This window comes from Drosophila pseudoobscura, chromosome 3 (genome assembly GCF_009870125.1).
Source record: "Drosophila pseudoobscura strain MV-25-SWS-2005 chromosome 3, UCI_Dpse_MV25, whole genome shotgun sequence".
Taxonomy (NCBI): Eukaryota; Metazoa; Arthropoda; class Insecta; order Diptera; family Drosophilidae; genus Drosophila; species Drosophila pseudoobscura.
The window spans coordinates 10,437,846-10,454,822 of NC_046680.1; the positions used below are offsets into that span (position 1 = coordinate 10,437,846).

The following is a 16,977-nucleotide window of genomic DNA, read 5'->3' on the forward strand; positions in this document are numbered from 1 at the left end:
GGAAACCCACGCCACAGGAAATGGATGTGGCGCTTAGGGCGTGTCTGAGCTGATAAGGTTCCAGCTGGAGGAAATGAGCCTCCCACGACAGCATGTGCCTGATTTGGCGATAGACCTGGTCGACCAAGAGGATCCATTGATGCAAAACGGCTCGTTTCGGTTCTATGGAAAACTTCTGAAGTGGACACATACCGATCAGTTGACGGTGATTGTTATTCAATCCCGAACCAAACCACAACTTGGGCTTGTCAAAAGAAACCAGACCCACCATATTTATTAAGAAACAATTCGTAATTTGAACTCGGTTTGCTTTCAATTGACTGTAACAATGGAAAGTTTTTCATTTATAAGATTTGCATGTTTCTGGAAGATTCTAGGAACAAGAAATTGTATTGGGGAGCTATTAAGAGGGCCGTTTCAAAGGTTGTAACCCCATGAAATACGGCCCGCGACCACTGGACATCAGATCTAGATATATAAGAATCGGAAAGGTTTTTCGAGTTAAGTTCAAAAAGACTACACTTAAGAGAAGGGTATAAAAAGGGCAAGACATATGATCCAATTCCATTTATAATACTTTAAAAGGAATTCAGTTTAAATTTATGAACCCTTCCATTAAAAAAGACAATTTTAGTTAAAGAAGAACTTTATAAATTTCTGATTGATATGTCCAAGCGGGAGCACTCTTATAATAGAGAGAGTGGGAATGTTATGAGTGAGGGAACGAAAGTCTTACCTTGTACTAATTCACCTTTCTTAAATACCTGTCCATGATCTTTATAAAGAGCACGATGAGAAGGGGTTCAATCCTGTGCTGTTCAGATTGAAACCCATCCACAAGCACACACTCACGCAAATGTTCTCTTCTCAGTTTTTACAGAGCGCGGGAGAGCGGCTGAGAGTCCACATGGTGTTTATATATAAATATGTGCATATGTACAGTGGCTCCCAGCTTAAATAGACCAGAGAGCACCTTTCACACTTGAAGATGTGTTAAAAAAATGTTTTAATACATATGAGGTTGGTTTAAATTAATGTTAAATGTATGTCTATCAGTATACATTTGATTTTTAGTGGTAGGCTAGATGGCTTAGAAGCTATAACAGTTTTAAGTGTGAAAGGTGCGCTGGTTCATCTAAGCAGTGAGCCACTGTACTCACAGTTCTATAAAAGCGGCTTCCACACTCGTTTGGCAAATCATTCGCTTTCATTGCCTTCAGCAGAACCTTCCAGTCCCATTGGATTCCCGCGCAAGCAGCCCGGCAGCAAGTGAGAAAAGAATTCCTGTAACAAAACAAAAAAAAATCGCGCTAATTGATAAACGCAAGTGGTGTGGGTGTGAAAATTGCCAAAAGTACAGGAAGAAAAAGAAACAAAGTCGCACGCAGACAGAAAAAACATTGCATTTTTTTTGCTGAAAATGAAGCCCACAAATAATTCGACGCTGGAAATCATCTCGCCCAAGGTGCGGGTGGACGATGACTTCATTGAGACGGACTACGAATATCAGACATCGCATGTGAAGCGTACCGCCGGCGGACAGCTGCAGGTGAGTTAATTTGTGAGAAAAAATTGATTAGTTGGTGCAGGGAAAACCATGCCAATCGATGACACCAGTTGCCTAAGGATTTCATAAGTTTCCCTTGGAAATGTACGAGTGCCAATACTGACCTTCACATTGAATTTGCCCGACTTCCAGTCATCCACAGCTGCACATACACACACTTACACCCCCGGACATTTGCTTAGGAACAGTGGAAATTTTCCATTGTTTAGGCAAGGGATAGGTTGTGGATTGTGGATGGGTGGTTGTGGCTCATACGTACAAACATAAGTGATATCCAATATGTGCGCTCCCGATAAGGCGTAGTCCGAAGAGGCGTGGGTGGGTGGGTACAGTCACAGTTACAGATTATTGGTTCCAGAAAACAGCTGTTGCTGACACCCGATACTGTGGGTGGCGTGGTTCTACGCGCGCAGGCGCCGTTTGGTGTCGGTTGGCTGTGTCGTCGCAGTTCTTGCTATTGGATTGCAGTAGAACGAACCGAATCGAAAGCCGATTACGTTCCTATTCCAACAACTGTGGTCGTCGCTTGTGCTCTGTTTACATCTCACCACCGCCCACCCTCCAGGAGGGGAACAATTGCTGCATGTATGTACATACAGCGGCGTCGGTTTATTCAAGGTCAATGATAGATAATAAAATGAAATGCCGGGGGAACTTTTGCTCTTAGCTGTCCAAGAAAGAGAAACAGTTTAAATTCTTCGCCTCTCTTTAGCTGCAAATGATACATAATTATGCCGGCCGGCAAATGAGCTGACAACAATTCTTACCGGACTTTGGACGAACACGTTGTTAAATTATTAATGCAATCATCGTTCCTTATGTATTCTTTCACGATTTTATTTTTGGGTAAAATCAACAACACAAATCTCATAAAAAACCAAACGAAAAAGCCTTTCAAATTGTGCTTCGACTATAAAATACCTGATTTCTTTTCGTCTTTTGGTTGTAAAGAAAAATGTCAATGTATTTAAGAGTAGAGTAGAGTAAAGATTAAGCAGATCAAAGAGATCTAGCCCTTTAAATACTTGAAATAACATTTTGTCTATACAATATGTAAATTTATACGTTTGTTATTCCACCCAAATTCGGAATCAATATACCCTTCCGCTCTGCAATGGTAACCGGTACCAAAATCAGGTTCGGTTCGTCGAACGGTAAGCAAAAAATCAGGCGATCGCATAATTTATAATTTATGCTGGGACGTGACTCTTGAGTGGTTCGATATGACCAGAGATAAGGTGGCTGGGGACCCCTGCAGGGGACCCCTGAACGGGTTGGGTTGGACTCGGCGTAGACCAGATACTTACTAATCAGCGATTCCGCCGTCTGATCTTTGCAGGTGCACCCTCAGACGACTGCCCTAAAGATTCGCACGGGTCGCCAGGTGCCCAAGCTGGGAGTCATGCTGGTGGGCTGGGGTGGCAACAACGGATCCACCCTCACTGCCGCCCTTGAGGCCAACCGCCGCCAGCTGAAGTGGCGCAAGCGCACGGGCGTGCAGCAGGCCAACTGGTACGGTTCGATCACGCAGGCCTCGACCGTGTTCATTGGCTCGGACGAGACGGGCAGCGATGTGTTTGCGCCCATGAAGGAGCTCCTGCCCATGGTGGAGCCGAACGACATTGTTGTTGATGGCTGGGACATTAGCAATCTGCACCTGGCGGATGCCATGGTGCGTGCCGAGGTCCTCGATGTGGCCCTGCAGGACCAGCTGTACGAGCAGATGGCCAAACTTAAGCCCCGTCCATCGATCTACGATCCGGACTTCATTGCGGCCAACCAGTCGGATCGGGCCAACAACCTCATCAAGGGCACTAGACAGGAGCAGTACGAGCAGATCCGTCGCGACATCCGCGACTTTAAGCAGCGCAGCGGCGTCGACTCCGTGATTGTCCTCTGGACGGCCAATACCGAGCGGTTCTCTGAGGTGCAGCCAGGTCTGAACACCACCAGCCAGGAGCTGCTTGCCTCTCTCAAGGCCAACCATTCGGAGGTCTCGCCGTCTACCATCTTTGCCATGGCCAGCGTAGCCGAGGGTGTAAGTATTTAACTCGTTGCCTACTTGATGTGATCTTGAACTCATCCTCTTGGACTTCCCCGTAGTGCACCTACATCAACGGCTCGCCGCAAAACACCTTTGTGCCGGGTCTCATCCAGCTGGCCGAGGAGAAGAACGTATTCATTGCCGGCGACGATTTCAAGTCCGGCCAGACCAAGATCAAGAGTGTGCTGGTCGACTTCCTGGTGGGTGCCGGCATCAAGCCAGTTTCCATTGCCAGCTACAATCACCTTGGCAACAACGACGGCAAGAACTTGTCTGCTCCCCAGCAGTTCCGCTCCAAGGAGGTAGGCTGATGTTGATCAATTATTGTCCCTCTGTTGTGACTAACAATCCCCTCCGCCGGCAGATATCCAAGAGCAATGTGGTGGACGATATGGTGGCCTCCAATAGGCTGCTCTACGGCGCCAACGAGCATCCCGACCATGTGGTTGTCATCAAATACCTGCCCTATGTGGGTGACAGCAAGCGGGCCATGGACGAGTACACCTCCGAGATCATGATGGGTGGCCACAACACTCTGGTAATCCACAACACCTGCGAGGACTCGCTCCTGGCCACACCCCTCATTTTGGATCTGGTTATTTTGGGCGAGCTGAGTACACGTATCCAGCTGCGCAGTGCGGAGAAGGAGTCTGCTTCCTGGGTGCCATTCAAGCCGGTCCTTTCGCTGCTGAGCTATCTGTGCAAGGCCCCGCTTGTTCCCCAGGGATCACAAGTGGTCAACTCGCTGTTCCGCCAGCGTGCTGCCATTGAAAACATCCTGCGCGGCTGCATCGGACTCCCGCCAATTTCCCACATGACTCTGGAACAGCGCGTGAGTACTTACCGAATCATTTTATTCCATCCACTCCTAATAATCTATCTGACTTTTTGTTTCCTTCAGTTCGACTTTGCCACCATCACGAATGAGCCGCCCGTGAAGCGGGCCAAGCTACTGGGTCAGCCCTGTGCCGTGGAGTCCTCCACCAACGGAGGTAAGCTGCATGCCAATGGGCACAGCAATGGCACCAAGTTGGCCGCCAACGGAAATGGCCACTGAAGGGTCACATCCTCCATTGAATCGATTTGTGTGTTGAAAAGTATAACCATACATATATGGTTTTTGATGGATGAATTTGAACTTACTCTTAAGCTATTAATATATATACTGTAAACGTTAAACAAAACGGGCTCCTCCGAATAAAGCCTAATATTACTAAAAATAAACAGTTATCAGTTGCCTGTTTTTGTTACAAAATACTAGTGGCGGGCCCTGCCAGGTTTCGCTGTGTCACATGGCTGAGAAATGAGAAATTATGAAATAGTTGTGGGTATACAATATTTGTTGTGTTTGCGACACGTGAGCACGCGATTATTATCTTTCAATATACAACTGACTTGGATTTTGAGAATCCAAATAGAGGAACTGCGCACAGTTGGAGATCCTCCTCGCATAATATATGTTTTCCCAACTTCATTCCCCTATCCATCCAGAATGCCCAAATTGTTTGGGATCGGCTGTAGCTTTATTATTGAATACATATATTTGAGAATCTGCCAAGTAGTAATGCAATTATGAGTACATTTCCGTTATTCAACGCTAAAGATTGTTTGGACGAAATATCTGAAAAATATATAGAAACGACTGTGCAATTGATGGTTCCGTTTCCCTTGGACGTCATCGGGAGTATCGGGGAATGCTAGCCAATCCATTAAAGTATTGATAAATGTCACCAAGGAACCGCCTAAGGGTATGCAATGTAAATTCAGTCGAGCTTTGACGCTCCTTGATAAGATAAGGCGGTGCATTGTGGATTCCGATGACTCTATACGTTTGGATCTTTGGGTTCTTCGGCGCTGATTACATACAAACTATTTTATGAGATACACTATATCTAATGGTTATTTCTTTGGTATCGTATCGTTGATGGCAGTAAAAGGTACTTTAGATAGGGCGTTTGTAATAATACAAACTTTACTCTCCCCAAACATATTTTTGTAGATTTACCGCCAACTCTAGCACAGCCTTATAATACTCGTATACTCGTACCCCGGTTTCATATATCAAAGAATATTCAAATGGCGTTAATGTTTGGACCATCTAATGACAGTCACTCACTGAATATCACTCCCTCCATAATTATAATCCACTAGTGGTATATTATGAAGTAATATTGAACGGTTTCATTCGGTTGATTGATAGTGATATGTTTAACGTATTGGATTGTAATTAGTCTACCGTTCGGCCATCACTTATCAAGGAGAAGTCCAGTCCAACCATTCGAACGAACCAAATGGAATTCTCTCCGAGAATTTTCGGATTGAGCTCGTTCGTGCATTCTGTACACTCTGTGCATTCTGTAGAGCCAAGGCTGTGCAAAGGGCCCGACTGGGCTTGGCGCTTCAACGTCAAGTTGTTGGCACAGAATGACACTTCTGTCGGTGCCGGGTCTGCGTGTGCTCTTGCCCCGACACGAATGGTCTCATAAATTAACTGGAGCACCAGGGTATTTTAATTAAAAAATGAATTTAGCTGGTGCGAAGAATTATTTCATCCGGATTAAGTGATTGAGCAGTGGAGAAAACGGGAGTCTAATGGCGATTTGTATCTAGTCTTCGTAGTTCCGGTTGTGTGGCCAGATCATATATGTACATATGAATGTATGGCACAAAGTGGGTTGCCCCGCGGTTATGCCTGACTCCAGTCCTCAGTCTCTCATGTAATTCCGAAGCCATATCTGTGTACCTGTGGCTTTACCCTATCGCACATTGGCATCTCTGAATCAGGCAGTTAGTTGGAGTTTGATTGATTGACGTTCCCAGGGGGAAGCACTGAAAATACTACACTATAGACATGATTATCTGGCCATGAATCGAAAGATATTTGTATTATCTCTCTATGGGATTGAGTCACTTCCAATGCCCGAAACCAAAGCCCCAGGCACATCGTGATTCATTTCGTATTGACTTTTAGCATAGCTATGCCATCCAGATAACGAATCTGCTTCAAACCCGAACCTGGCTGAGAGCACCCCAAATTAAAAGTTCACCAGCCTGCCGCTATCAAAAATCTACATGCACACATCAGGTGTGTATTCCGAAATTGGAACACACGCCGATAGTAACTATATTATGTCTTGCAAATCTCTAGATAAGGCTCCGCGTAAGCATGAACCAGCACCATCCAACGAACTTTCACTCTCTGTGGCCAGGAGAATCGAACTGGACAAACTACCAGCCCGAAGACTTTATCTTATCGCTTATCGGCGCTCGGGCTCGGTGCGGCTATCTTCTGGCAGAGCGGCAGAGCGAGAACTATATTGTACACCTCGTACTGCCAACAGTGGTACTAATAATACCAACCTGAGTACAAGCTGCAGCGGGGCGGTTGTCGCTGCCGCTGCCACTATCGGCTTAGGGCTGGGTGGGTGGGCCAGTTGTTTAGTTGACAGTTGCGTTGCATTGCGTGCGGTTGTGGTTCCAGTAACCGTACTTGAGTCGCCCTCACATTGTTCGAGGAGTTCCTCCGACCCCAAGCTGGTTAGTCTTTAATAAATAAATAATTTCACTAATGTTGAAGTAGTGTTTTTAATACTTTTAAACACTTTGCCAAAGGATTGCGGCTATTGTGGCGTATTATCTATCTATGCCGTTCAAGTTTGTCTCGAAATACTTATACAAAATGTGCAAACTGGGTTCCCTAATAAGGAATTGTTCAATAACTATAATGATTAGAGCCACAAGTGATAAGATAGGGAGAGACACCCTTTGACCGTCAACAAAGATATACCCCATATACATACATACTTATATGGCCCCAGCTAACCCCGATGGACAGAGGTGGAGACTGTCGAAACTACAAGCTACACAAGAACCGCGTGTATACTCTGGAGTGGCATGTGTTTGTTTGTTGGAGTTCGATGGGCCTGGGAGAAGAGCATAATAACCCAGAGCGATATGGCATCCGCTAGATAATGCCACATTTGTATACATGTCAGATAGTGCCTCAGCTATTAATCATATGTGACGCAGATGCACGGGCCGATCGGTTGAGTCAGACAACCTGTACCTACCACCTGTCTATGCGTGCTTCCCGTGGGCTTACCCAGACCGACTTTGACAAACGACCCGACAACTCGTCCTCGTTCTCAACAAATCCAGGCACTTACAAGCTTTCCCAATAGACCCAACCCCTACAATATCAGTTGATGATAAGAGTGTATGGATTTACTCATAACTACATACGAGTATATATGAAATATTTATTTTGGTATAGGCAGTATAACGGCGACGTTTAGTTTGGCGCGTAGACAGAAACAGATACTCGTATCGCGGATTGCAGTTAGAATGGAAATGTCTATTTGAATTCAGGGTTGAACTCATTTGAGGAATGAAACATCTGGCAAACACTGAGAAAGTCTGAGTTGAAGAATGCCAAGTTCACACGGGCTCTGTAGCAATGCATTGCATTGCCAATAATGGCAGGCCAGTCCCTGTAATTATATATATTACTTAAAGAATATAAATAGCGTCCTGCAGTGCTATAGACTAGATTTCACCCGATGGGTGTTTTGGAATCAAAGCAAACCCACTTCTTGGTCGAAGCTGCTGCCCCATCAATCGAAAGCAGCTAGCTGCTCTACCTACCAATTTTCATAAATATTTTATTCTCAACTGCAATCAAGAAAAGCCAACGGCAGAGGACACTAGCCAATACCGTCATTTATATTATGTATAGTGGAAAAAATTGCTTAGATTAAAGGGAAACTGGATGGATAAAAACATATGTACTTTCCGTTTGAGGAATGCAATACATTTTTATATTTGAAGTTATTAGTTAATTTGACCGTGTCTGATACAACCGATAACTAATTTAACAATACAATCATGGTAACGTGCTATACGATGGCACGCAAAGTAATTATTAAGCTAGGAATCTGTAACAGTATTGGGTGTAGTAGTAGTGTTTATATATTAGTCTTATCTGACCGCATTTTTAAATTTCAGTTCCCGAATCGAACCTCATCGCAATGGATACGCCCAAGGGATCGGATGCTGGGTTTATCGTGAAATACCGTCAGGAGTACTATGATCTGTCCGAGTTCATGCACAAGCATCCGGGTGGCATCAACACTCTTAACGGTCTCAATCAGGCAGATATGACAGCACGTTTCATGAAGGCCCCACCGCACTCGGATGCGGCCATGTATCTGATGAAGGAGTACAAAGTAAAATCTGAGGACCCTCGTATTCCCATGACCAAACCTCGACATCAGGCTCGAAGAATAGACAATGGCCAGGACTCACAGGAGCGGTCGAACGAGTCCGAGGACAAAAACAATAATCAATTGGATGAGAGCATGGAGGTGAGTTTTTTTTAGATTATTATTTAATGTAGAAATTCTGTTGTGTTTACTGGACATTGATGACGTCGAAACTATTCTTAAATATAGTTAACACAAGACTAGATGCATTCATTCATAAAGACTCCTTAAGGCACATGTACGGCGGAGGTCATAGTAGATAGTTTTTAGGGAGATCGTAGAACTAACAGTCATTTGATGCAAAGACTTCTTTGGGATGTTGCGAGTACAGCCATCAGAGCTACTGATATTTGCTAGAGCTGATGTATACCTTGGGCTTGGAGTAGACGCGTATCTCCTCATCTACGATACCCAGCTCCTTGTCTATTTCCGCCTTGCGGTTGCGCACCCGCAGAGTCTGGGCGGTCATGGGCATGTGATTAAGCTCACTGATTAGGCCATCATAGCCTGTCAAGTGAACCGTATTGAAACACATGCAAAATTAAGATACTTTCTGTAAGACTTACGTTTCTTTGCGCTGTTCAAGTGGCCAACACGATCCTCCTCCGAGAGCAGAGTATGTCCGCGTGGACAGTCCGGATCCCGTGCATCGGCAAGCTCCTTGGCTGCGGCCTTTTCGCGCTTTTCCTTCTCCAGGTAGCGCGGAAGACGCAATTCGTCGCGTGCTGTTGAAAACAAAGCTTGATTAGCCATCGAGCCGCCGAGTTCCTCTATATATACTCACATCCCAGCTTGTGCTCGCGGCGCTTCGATGTTATGGACGTGGTGCTCGCATTTGATGCCATTGTGGCCACTGTAAAGCGGCTGCGGGCACTAAGCGGAGCCTCTTCATCCGAAGCAACTTCAGTTCTCAGATCATCGTCGGGTAAGGGTATCATTGTGTTTAAGCCATTCATGTTGAACCGACTGGGCTGAAGATGCTCGTTTTCGTTATTATCGTAACGATTGGAGGACCGTCTGTAATTGTTGTCATATTTATTGGGGTGCTCATCCAGCATAGAATCACCATCAAAACTGCATCTAAAATAGCAAGAATAGAGTACGTTAAGGTATGGGTTTCTGCTGCTTTCATTGCCGGCTGCTTTTCTTACTTCTTTAAGGCATTTGTTAGGTAGAGCTCATCTGTGATATCTTCTGTCTGTATGCCAATGCTTGTGGAGCTGCGTTGGGTGCCGCAAGAGCTGCAGCGTTCTGAATATTTGTCCGGTGACTGCTCAAAATCTTTCTGTGTTTCCACCGACCGGTCATCGCACATAGGATTGCGCGATTCCAAGCCGTCAAAACGTTCGCCAGCATCTGGAACAGCCACACCCAATTGGTGATGGGAACGCGAGTGGTTACGGTTGCGTTGCAGACTGGTTTCCTGGGTGTTTTGTCTGGACACCGGGGGTCTTCCTGTTTTCGATTCCCGTACCTCGCTGCCAGCGCGGCGCATAGGTGGCATCCATTTGGGACGCACTGGTTCCTTGGCTGCTAGTTTTTCACTTGTTGATTTCTCCAGCGAGCGCAAGCTCACTTTATTCTCCTTAAGAAAGTTGCGGCCCTGATTAGCTCCTGCTCCTGCAATAAAATTACCAAAACAAATTATACCTCGGTTGCCATGACCGTACAAGTTTCGAGAAAAATCTTACGCGGCACTGAAAAAATCCCTTTCAGCGTAGGTATAGGACGAATTGATGTGTTTGACATATTCTATTCCAACTATAGTATAACTAAGTGCAGCGGGCACTGTGTAGTATTATGAATCTGCTATTAGAATATAGAATGCTTTATCGCAGGTAGTCGCGCTGCGTCGTTGAATTTGAGTTTTGGATCAGTGTGACCGCGGATAAAACATACCGCCCGACTCTCAGAAATATACGAAAATATACCGTCGCATTTTAAAAATATACCGTAAATATACTGACGAATTCAAGTTATATTATACATATTCGTGGATTGTGATATTCCGTGGAATATTACTAGCCACATAGTTATATCCAAATAATTAACCTATGCACTGGTTTATTTTAAATACCGGCTTTTATTAATTTTTACGTAAAAAAGGTTTCAAAGAGAGCCTTACCCGATTCAAGTTCGGTTATCGATACTAACGACTGGATGGTACGCGCCATATTTAAAAACGCTTGTAACTCGTTTCAGCACCTGGTTGATTGGTCGAAGGCCATGCTGCCGCAAATCGCAAACATAACGAAATGCTACGATGAGTGGGTGCACAAGCCAGTAGACAGGCCACTGCGGCTCTTCGGCCCCTGGTATTTGGAAATGTTGACCAAGACGCCTTGGTGGCTGGTGCCCATATTCTGGATTCCCGTCATTATACGGTTTGCGTGGGAGGACATTCACACCAGTTGGAATGACAAAAGTCAGGTACGCATACATTTTTGTGAACCAATCAATGACAATCTCTTAATCATTATCAAATATTACAGCTTGCGTGTGTCACTGGCTACTTTTTGTTCGGCGTGCTCCTGTGGACATTTCTGGAGTACACTCTACATCGTTGGGTGTTTCATATTAAACTGAAGTGCAACAGTGGGCCCTGGATATGCACTTTTCACTTCATGATCCATGGCCTGCATCATAAAGTACCTTTCGATCCCATGCGCCTCGTGTTTCCCCCACTTCCGGGTGCCATTCTTGCCACGCTTATTTATTACCCACTTAGTTATTTTCTCATCCAACCGCGAGTTGTCCTATCAGGTGCTCTCGCCGGCTACCTGTGTTATGACATGATGCACTATTACCTACATTACGGCAATCCATCTTTCAGGCACATTGTCCATATGAAACGATATCATTACCAACACCATTTTACGCACCAGGACCTGGGATATGGTATCAGCAGTCCGCTGTGGGATGTTGTCTTTAAGACGCGCATTCATTTGAGAAAGCTTAAGTACCAACTGCGTTGGTCTTAGCCAGAGCTAGGTTAGAGTTTGGTCAAATGTTGCTATTTTAGAACAAATTATTTAGATGTAAGAATAAGCCGTAAGTTGTTTATAAAAGTGAAAGAAAGAATGAAGACATTTTGTTTCAATTCGAATTGCTGGGATAAATACGATAAATCACTCACTTACAAACAATCAATAATTGGGAGTCTTTAAAATTAGCTAGTCTTATAGAAAATGAATTATCAAATCGAATGACAAAATCGAAGAATATGGTTTTCAATTCTTGACGGAGCACGATTAACCCATTGTAGACCAAGGGGGTATTTAAATATTTCACCGAAAATAATGAAAATTAAATCATTTTAGCGCAGTTCAGGTAAAAGATATCGTGGTTTTTTGTAAGTAAAGAGGAGAGATAGAATGGATCTACAAGAAAAATGTACATAGTGTATTTTTTTCCGCGGTTCAACTAAACTTGTTCACCTGTTTAAATAGAGGGGGGTTAAGTGGGCTAAGTTTTTTTTTGTGCGACCGTACATTTTATGGAAAAATCCGCGGTCACACTCTTTCCATTTTCGTCGGTACGTGCACGCGGGCATTGATTTTTTTAAACCGCGAATTCAGATCAAGAAATAAACTAAAATGGCTTTCGGTGATGTAAAGACCCCACAGGGACTGAAGGAGTTGAACAACTTCCTGGCCAACAGCAGCTACATCAGCGGGTAAGCATCAGCACGCGGCGCGAGGAAGTGAGGTTATGTGAGAACCGCACACGTCGGCGATTTCTTTTTGCGAACTTTGACGCTCATGTAATTTATTTTCCGCCACAGATACACACCCAGCAAGGCCGATTTGTCTGTGTTCGATGCCCTGGGCAAGGCTCCAGCTGGAGACTACGCCCACGTTGCACGTTGGTACCGACACATTGCCTCCTTCGAGGCCGGAGAGCGCTCCGCTTGGACAGGCGCTCCCCTGCCTCAGTTGGCTGGTGGCAAACCCACAGTGGCTGCTCCGGCCAAGCCAGCTGCTGACGACGATGACGATGTCGATCTATTCGGCTCCGACGACGAGGAGGACGACGCTGAGGCCGAGCGCATCAAGCAGGAGCGTGTTGCTGCCTACACCGCCAAGAAATCGAAGAAACCCGCCCTTATTGCCAAGTCGTCGGTACTGCTCGATGTCAAGCCATGGGATGATGAGACCGACATGAAGGAGATGGAGAATAATGTCCGCACCATCGAAATGGACGGTCTGCTGTGGGGCGCATCCAAATTGGTGCCCGTCGGCTATGGCATCCAAAAGCTGCAGATCATGTGCGTCATTGAGGACGAGAAGGTGTCCATCGATCTTCTGCAGGAGAAGATTGAGGAGTTCGAGGACTTTGTGCAGTCCGTCGATATTGCTGCCTTCAACAAGATCTAAACTGAGATTCTTACTATTTTGAATAAATCCAAGCAAAAGCGAAGCAACTACAAATTTATAAACTCTCTTAAATAGTGTATTCACAAACATTTACCGAAGTATCTGTGTGTCTCTCTTTCTGATGAGCAGTTCTCTCTGCCCAGTTCTCAGCGTGAGTCTTTCGTTCGGAAGCTTTCAGTAAGCTTTTGCTCAACAAAACTGTGAAGCACGGCCCGCTGCAAGCTCACTTGTCCGTTAAGCGCGAAAGCGTTCGTTCGGTTGCTAAAATAAAATCACAGAGATACACTTTATTGTGCTATCCGGTTTAAACAAATCTTTTTCGGACAATAAAAATAACTGCTAATAATGGCTGCCAACAAATTGTGCTGCACTTTGGTGTTTGGTGCTTTATTGTGCCTGGGACTGGTTGCTCTTATTCAGGCGCAGGGTGAGTCAAATATATTTAAGCCGGAATTGTATCATATTGAGAGATTAGCTTATATTCTGGTTATTGTTTTTGGTTCGATTTTGTTACCCATTTAGTGGAGTTTTGCTTTGGAATACCTGCTCGTCTCGGGTGCGGGATTCGTGCATTTCATTAACATTAATTAGCAATTGTATAAATATTTGTGTCTTTTGTTCTGTGCCAAGACATGTTTCGTTCTTAGAGGGATTTCTCAGCTCTATATGCATTTGCCCAACAAGTCTGTTCGTATTTGCATCCAACAACTATCTGGATGTTGACAAATGTCCATAAATACTGCGGGTATCGAATACGTATGCGAGACTGGCGCATCTATCATTAGGAACGAGCCGGGCCATTGACTGCGGTGGTTTCAATAACACGGCATTGCCATTGAAATCGCTTCCGATTTGTGTAGCCCCCCTTACATTAGACGGAAATTAATTCGCTTGAAAAATGTCTTGTAGTAATATTAGCTATCAATCACCTGCATCGTGTATTGCACAATTATTCCAGGGTGAGCTCATAGGATATGTATTTGATTAAATAATTAGTTGCATAAGTAGCTGATTATATTAGAGATAAAACAATTTAAACTGTGGACTCTCCATGAAAAAGGATGTACAAATTAATTGAATTTCGAAAATAATTGTTTAGCTCGGAATAACCTGAAAAATCCCACCTTCGTGATGTGACAATACGTTCCCTTCCGCTTAAATGACGTTTATTTGTGAGCAAACAATTCGCATTATCTTTGCCTGAGTGTGTGTTATCTCTAGTGCCTGGAAATTCCCAATTTTTCTATACTAGTCCCGAGTAAATCAAATCTCAGCACTAAAAAAAGTAAAATTATGCAACCAATTTAAATTTCTGGAGTCTGGAGTCTATTTTAAAATCTTGACCCGATTTCTACGACTTTCAAGACTACATATGTATGTATATTTTGCATAGTTCAGTGAACTCATAGAAGAGATTACGTGGGTGAATAAAGATGATTGATAGGGTGTTCTCACAGAGAATTTGGCGCATGCTGACAACCTCCTCCGCTTTTCAAATTCCCGCTGTTCGTGGAAAAATAAATAATTAAATTACAAGAACAACAGTTCTTGATAACACTGAAAATATTGACTCATCTTCGCCTACGGGGGGCTGGCATAGAGATGCCTCAACTCAATGTTGCCATTGAAAGTTGCAAAACTAGTTCGGCAGAGAGTCGGAGGCTGAAACTGGCGGAGCAGATACGATGGACCTTTGTCTGAGGTTCATGGGCGTACAACCATCGGAATGGTTTTTTCACGTTCTTCCAATAATACAATATTGTCATATTATAAATGTGTTTATATATTTTTGAAATTTTATGAGGTTGAAATTCGAACGATCTTGGTTCGAAATCATTCTCAAGACTCGCACATTACGGAATGCCCTGAATAAAGCGATGACATGGGTGGGTAAAAATGTTAATTCGAGTTTTATTTTGTTTACTCTGTTTACGTGGTTCTCGTTTCTAATCGCGTGCCCGATCTCAAACTAATTCACCTGCCCTCTGCCCCCAAAACAGATAAGCCGGTGACGGATGTGTGTCTCGGCTGCATTTGCGAGGCCATCAGCGGATGCAATCAGACACGATTCTGCGGCGGCGGCGTCTGCGGCCTGTTTCGCATCACCTGGGCCTACTGGTCGGATGGAGGCAAGCTGACCTTGGGAAACGAGAGCCCCCAGTCTGAAGATGGTAAGCCTGTTTGCCGCACTTCGCCATCGTTCTTCTTCTTAACTTGCTTAAACTCCTTTTCAGCCTATGCCAACTGCGTGAACGATCCCTACTGCGCGGCCAACACCATCCAGAACTACATGACCAAGTTTGGGCAGGACTGCAACAAAGATGGGGGCATCGACTGTTACGACTACGCTGCTATTCACAAGTTGGGGGGCTATGGCTGCGGTGGGGAGCTGGCTTATCAGTACCAAACCAGCCTACAGAGCTGCCTGAACTCGTTCCAGCAATTGGACGTTCGCTCGGGACCTTGAGCGCAAGAGTAGGGCACATACGCATCAAATAATTAACGATAACTAATATTTAAAATACTAATTTATGGCAATGCATTTGAATTGGAGCTAGATTGTGAAATTGAGATTGATATTAAAACTATAATGGTAAAGCATTACGGAATTTAGCTTTTACTGCGAGATATTCTTATAATGAAATCAGTTTTAAATTACCGTTGACAACACTGGCGACATTCAGCGGAAATAAATGGAAGTTTTTACATTCGCACGAATTCGTCGGCAGGTGTCTCTGTCACGACATGTAGTTACTTGTGGTTACTACATGCCCGTAGAGTAGCAGCTCTCCGGAATGGTCAAGAAATATATCCAATATCTTTCCATTTTTAGTCAGTGGTCGGTTCAGGGTATTTCTTTCCAATCACTTGCATCTACTACCGATCATTCGATTGGTAGCAGGTGATTGGTAATTCCCGCATTAGTTAGTTACAGCGATGGCTGCTGTTGGCAGAGATTCGTTTGGATGCGCCCTAGAAACCGGTACTGGTGGGGAGAGATCCGGACTCGAGAGACTTGAGAGCTGGCTGTTAGATTTGCTGGCACCATTTGCGATTTAGGTGCGGAACTGTTTGAACCAAGTTGAAGAGCATTGAGAGCATTAGAATGAGCTTTGGGGTGGAATATATGCTATGCTTGCTGTTGGCGGTGTCGCCTTCGTTGGTCCAGAGTCAAGGTTAGTCCTAACCCTAACCCATATATTTATATGGTCTAACAACTGCTATTTAGGTCACGTGATCGACAAACCCGTTACGGAGTTGTGCCTGACGTGCATCTGTGAGGCCATCAGCGGCTGCAATGCCACAAGGATCTGCACCAGCCCGGAGAAGGGCACATGCGGCATTTTTCGCATCACCTGGGCCTACTGGGTGGACGCCGGCAAATTGACCATCGACGGGGAGCATCCCGAATCGGAGCGGGCCTTCATCAACTGCGCCAACGATCCGCATTGCGCCGCCAATCTGGTTCAGAACTACATGAAGAAATTCAATCAGGACTGCAATGACGATGGCGAGATGGATTGCCATGACTATGCGAGGATCCACAAGCTGGGGGCCTACGGCTGTCAGGCGGATTTGCCATACAATTACCAGAGCGTCTTCGATGAGTGCATCGAGAACTATGAAGATCAGGGTTTCGAGTGATCTTCCGGAACACAGAGTTTGTTATGCATCAAATAAATATCGCGGGGAATCTCCCCTACGGATCACAGCCGTCTAGATCACTTC

General features: G+C 44.8%; 6 protein-coding genes and 1 long non-coding RNA gene across 9 annotated transcripts; 5 read left to right on the forward strand and 2 right to left on the reverse strand.

Annotated features, from left to right (window-relative positions):
• Positions 1 to 305: 305 nt before the first annotated feature.
• LOC117183561 (uncharacterized) lies at positions 306 to 2,349 on the reverse strand. Its single transcript, XR_004468664.1, has 3 exons — positions 2,335 to 2,349; positions 737 to 2,279; positions 306 to 320 (listed from the first exon to the last, which is right to left on the reverse strand). It is a non-coding gene; the product is annotated as an uncharacterized lncRNA (long non-coding RNA).
• Positions 1,394 to 4,835, forward strand: Inos (Inositol-3-phosphate synthase). The gene is made up of 5 exons (XM_001360740.4): positions 1,394 to 1,549; positions 2,907 to 3,605; positions 3,671 to 3,913; positions 3,976 to 4,443; positions 4,513 to 4,835. Exons 1-5 carry the CDS (start codon positions 1,421 to 1,423, stop codon positions 4,666 to 4,668), a joined length of 1,695 nt encoding a protein of 564 aa, XP_001360777.1. The 5' UTR covers positions 1,394 to 1,420; the 3' UTR covers positions 4,669 to 4,835.
• Positions 4,836 to 7,018: 2,183 nt separating this feature from the next.
• On the forward strand, positions 7,019 to 11,957 carry Fa2h (Fatty acid 2-hydroxylase). 2 transcript variants are annotated; one of them, XM_015184171.2, is made up of 4 exons: positions 7,019 to 7,148; positions 8,616 to 8,974; positions 11,075 to 11,302; positions 11,365 to 11,957. In XM_015184171.2, exons 2-4 carry the CDS (start codon positions 8,639 to 8,641, stop codon positions 11,851 to 11,853), a joined length of 1,053 nt encoding a protein of 350 aa, XP_015039657.2. In that variant the 5' UTR covers positions 7,019 to 7,148; positions 8,616 to 8,638; the 3' UTR covers positions 11,854 to 11,957. The 2 variants fall into 2 exon arrangements, with proteins under 2 accessions (XP_015039657.2, XP_002138439.3); XM_002138403.3 differs by lacking the exon at positions 7,019 to 7,148 and adding an exon at positions 7,892 to 8,103.
• Positions 8,976 to 11,061, reverse strand: LOC4804174 (uncharacterized). Of its 2 annotated transcripts, none has more exons than XM_015184172.2 (5): positions 10,998 to 11,061; positions 10,024 to 10,492; positions 9,657 to 9,952; positions 9,439 to 9,597; positions 8,976 to 9,379 (listed from the first exon to the last, which is right to left on the reverse strand). In XM_015184172.2, exons 1-5 carry the CDS (start codon positions 11,044 to 11,046, stop codon positions 9,213 to 9,215), a joined length of 1,140 nt encoding a protein of 379 aa, XP_015039658.2. In that variant the 5' UTR covers positions 11,047 to 11,061; the 3' UTR covers positions 8,976 to 9,212. The 2 variants fall into 2 exon arrangements, with proteins under 2 accessions (XP_015039658.2, XP_001360778.3); XM_001360741.4 differs by lacking the exon at positions 10,998 to 11,061 and adding an exon at positions 10,564 to 10,735.
• Positions 11,958 to 12,371: 414 nt separating the features above from the next.
• Positions 12,372 to 13,302, forward strand: eEF1beta (elongation factor 1-beta). The gene is made up of 2 exons (XM_002138404.3): positions 12,372 to 12,548; positions 12,657 to 13,302. Exons 1-2 carry the CDS (start codon positions 12,469 to 12,471, stop codon positions 13,246 to 13,248), a joined length of 672 nt encoding a protein of 223 aa, XP_002138440.1. The 5' UTR covers positions 12,372 to 12,468; the 3' UTR covers positions 13,249 to 13,302.
• Positions 13,303 to 13,451: 149 nt separating this feature from the next.
• On the forward strand, positions 13,452 to 15,848 carry LOC4804176 (lysozyme). The gene is made up of 3 exons (XM_001360742.4): positions 13,452 to 13,675; positions 15,249 to 15,419; positions 15,483 to 15,848. The coding sequence occupies exons 1-3, from the start codon at positions 13,594 to 13,596 to the stop codon at positions 15,713 to 15,715; spliced, it is 486 nt and encodes a 161-aa protein (XP_001360779.2). The 5' UTR covers positions 13,452 to 13,593; the 3' UTR covers positions 15,716 to 15,848.
• A 411-nt stretch (positions 15,849 to 16,259) lies between these two features.
• On the forward strand, positions 16,260 to 16,962 carry LOC4804178 (lysozyme). Its single transcript, XM_001360744.4, has 2 exons — positions 16,260 to 16,424; positions 16,478 to 16,962. The coding sequence occupies exons 1-2, from the start codon at positions 16,355 to 16,357 to the stop codon at positions 16,891 to 16,893; spliced, it is 486 nt and encodes a 161-aa protein (XP_001360781.3). The 5' UTR covers positions 16,260 to 16,354; the 3' UTR covers positions 16,894 to 16,962.
• The last annotated feature ends 15 nt before the right edge of the window (positions 16,963 to 16,977 follow it).

Coding starts and splice junctions, on each gene's coding strand:
- Inos (XM_001360740.4), top strand. CDS start 1,421: ATGAAGCCCACAAATAATTCGACGCTGGAAATCATCTCGCCCAAGGTG. Junction 1,550..2,906: donor CCGCCGGCGGACAGCTGCAG/GTGAGTTAATTT, acceptor TGATCTTTGCAG/GTGCACCCTCAGACGACTGC. Junction 3,606..3,670: donor TGGCCAGCGTAGCCGAGGGT/GTAAGTATTTAA, acceptor ACTTCCCCGTAG/TGCACCTACATCAACGGCTC.
- LOC4804174 (XM_001360741.4), bottom strand. CDS start 10,621: ATGTCAAACACATCAATTCGTCCTATACCTACGCTGAAAGGGATTTTT. Junction 10,493..10,563: donor AGGGATTTTTTCAGTGCCGC/GTAAGATTTTTC, acceptor ATTTTATTGCAG/GAGCAGGAGCTAATCAGGGC. Junction 9,953..10,023: donor CTAACAAATGCCTTAAAGAA/GTAAGAAAAGCA, acceptor TTGCTATTTTAG/ATGCAGTTTTGATGGTGATT.
- Fa2h (XM_015184171.2), top strand. CDS start 8,639: ATGGATACGCCCAAGGGATCGGATGCTGGGTTTATCGTGAAATACCGT. Junction 8,975..11,074: donor AATTGGATGAGAGCATGGAG/GTGAGTTTTTTT, acceptor AACTCGTTTCAG/CACCTGGTTGATTGGTCGAA. Junction 11,303..11,364: donor GTTGGAATGACAAAAGTCAG/GTACGCATACAT, acceptor CAAATATTACAG/CTTGCGTGTGTCACTGGCTA.
- eEF1beta (XM_002138404.3), top strand. CDS start 12,469: ATGGCTTTCGGTGATGTAAAGACCCCACAGGGACTGAAGGAGTTGAAC. Junction 12,549..12,656: donor AACAGCAGCTACATCAGCGG/GTAAGCATCAGC, acceptor TTTCCGCCACAG/ATACACACCCAGCAAGGCCG.
- LOC4804176 (XM_001360742.4), top strand. CDS start 13,594: ATGGCTGCCAACAAATTGTGCTGCACTTTGGTGTTTGGTGCTTTATTG. Junction 13,676..15,248: donor TGCTCTTATTCAGGCGCAGG/GTGAGTCAAATA, acceptor CCCCCAAAACAG/ATAAGCCGGTGACGGATGTG. Junction 15,420..15,482: donor GAGCCCCCAGTCTGAAGATG/GTAAGCCTGTTT, acceptor ACTCCTTTTCAG/CCTATGCCAACTGCGTGAAC.
- LOC4804178 (XM_001360744.4), top strand. CDS start 16,355: ATGAGCTTTGGGGTGGAATATATGCTATGCTTGCTGTTGGCGGTGTCG. Junction 16,425..16,477: donor TTCGTTGGTCCAGAGTCAAG/GTTAGTCCTAAC, acceptor ACTGCTATTTAG/GTCACGTGATCGACAAACCC.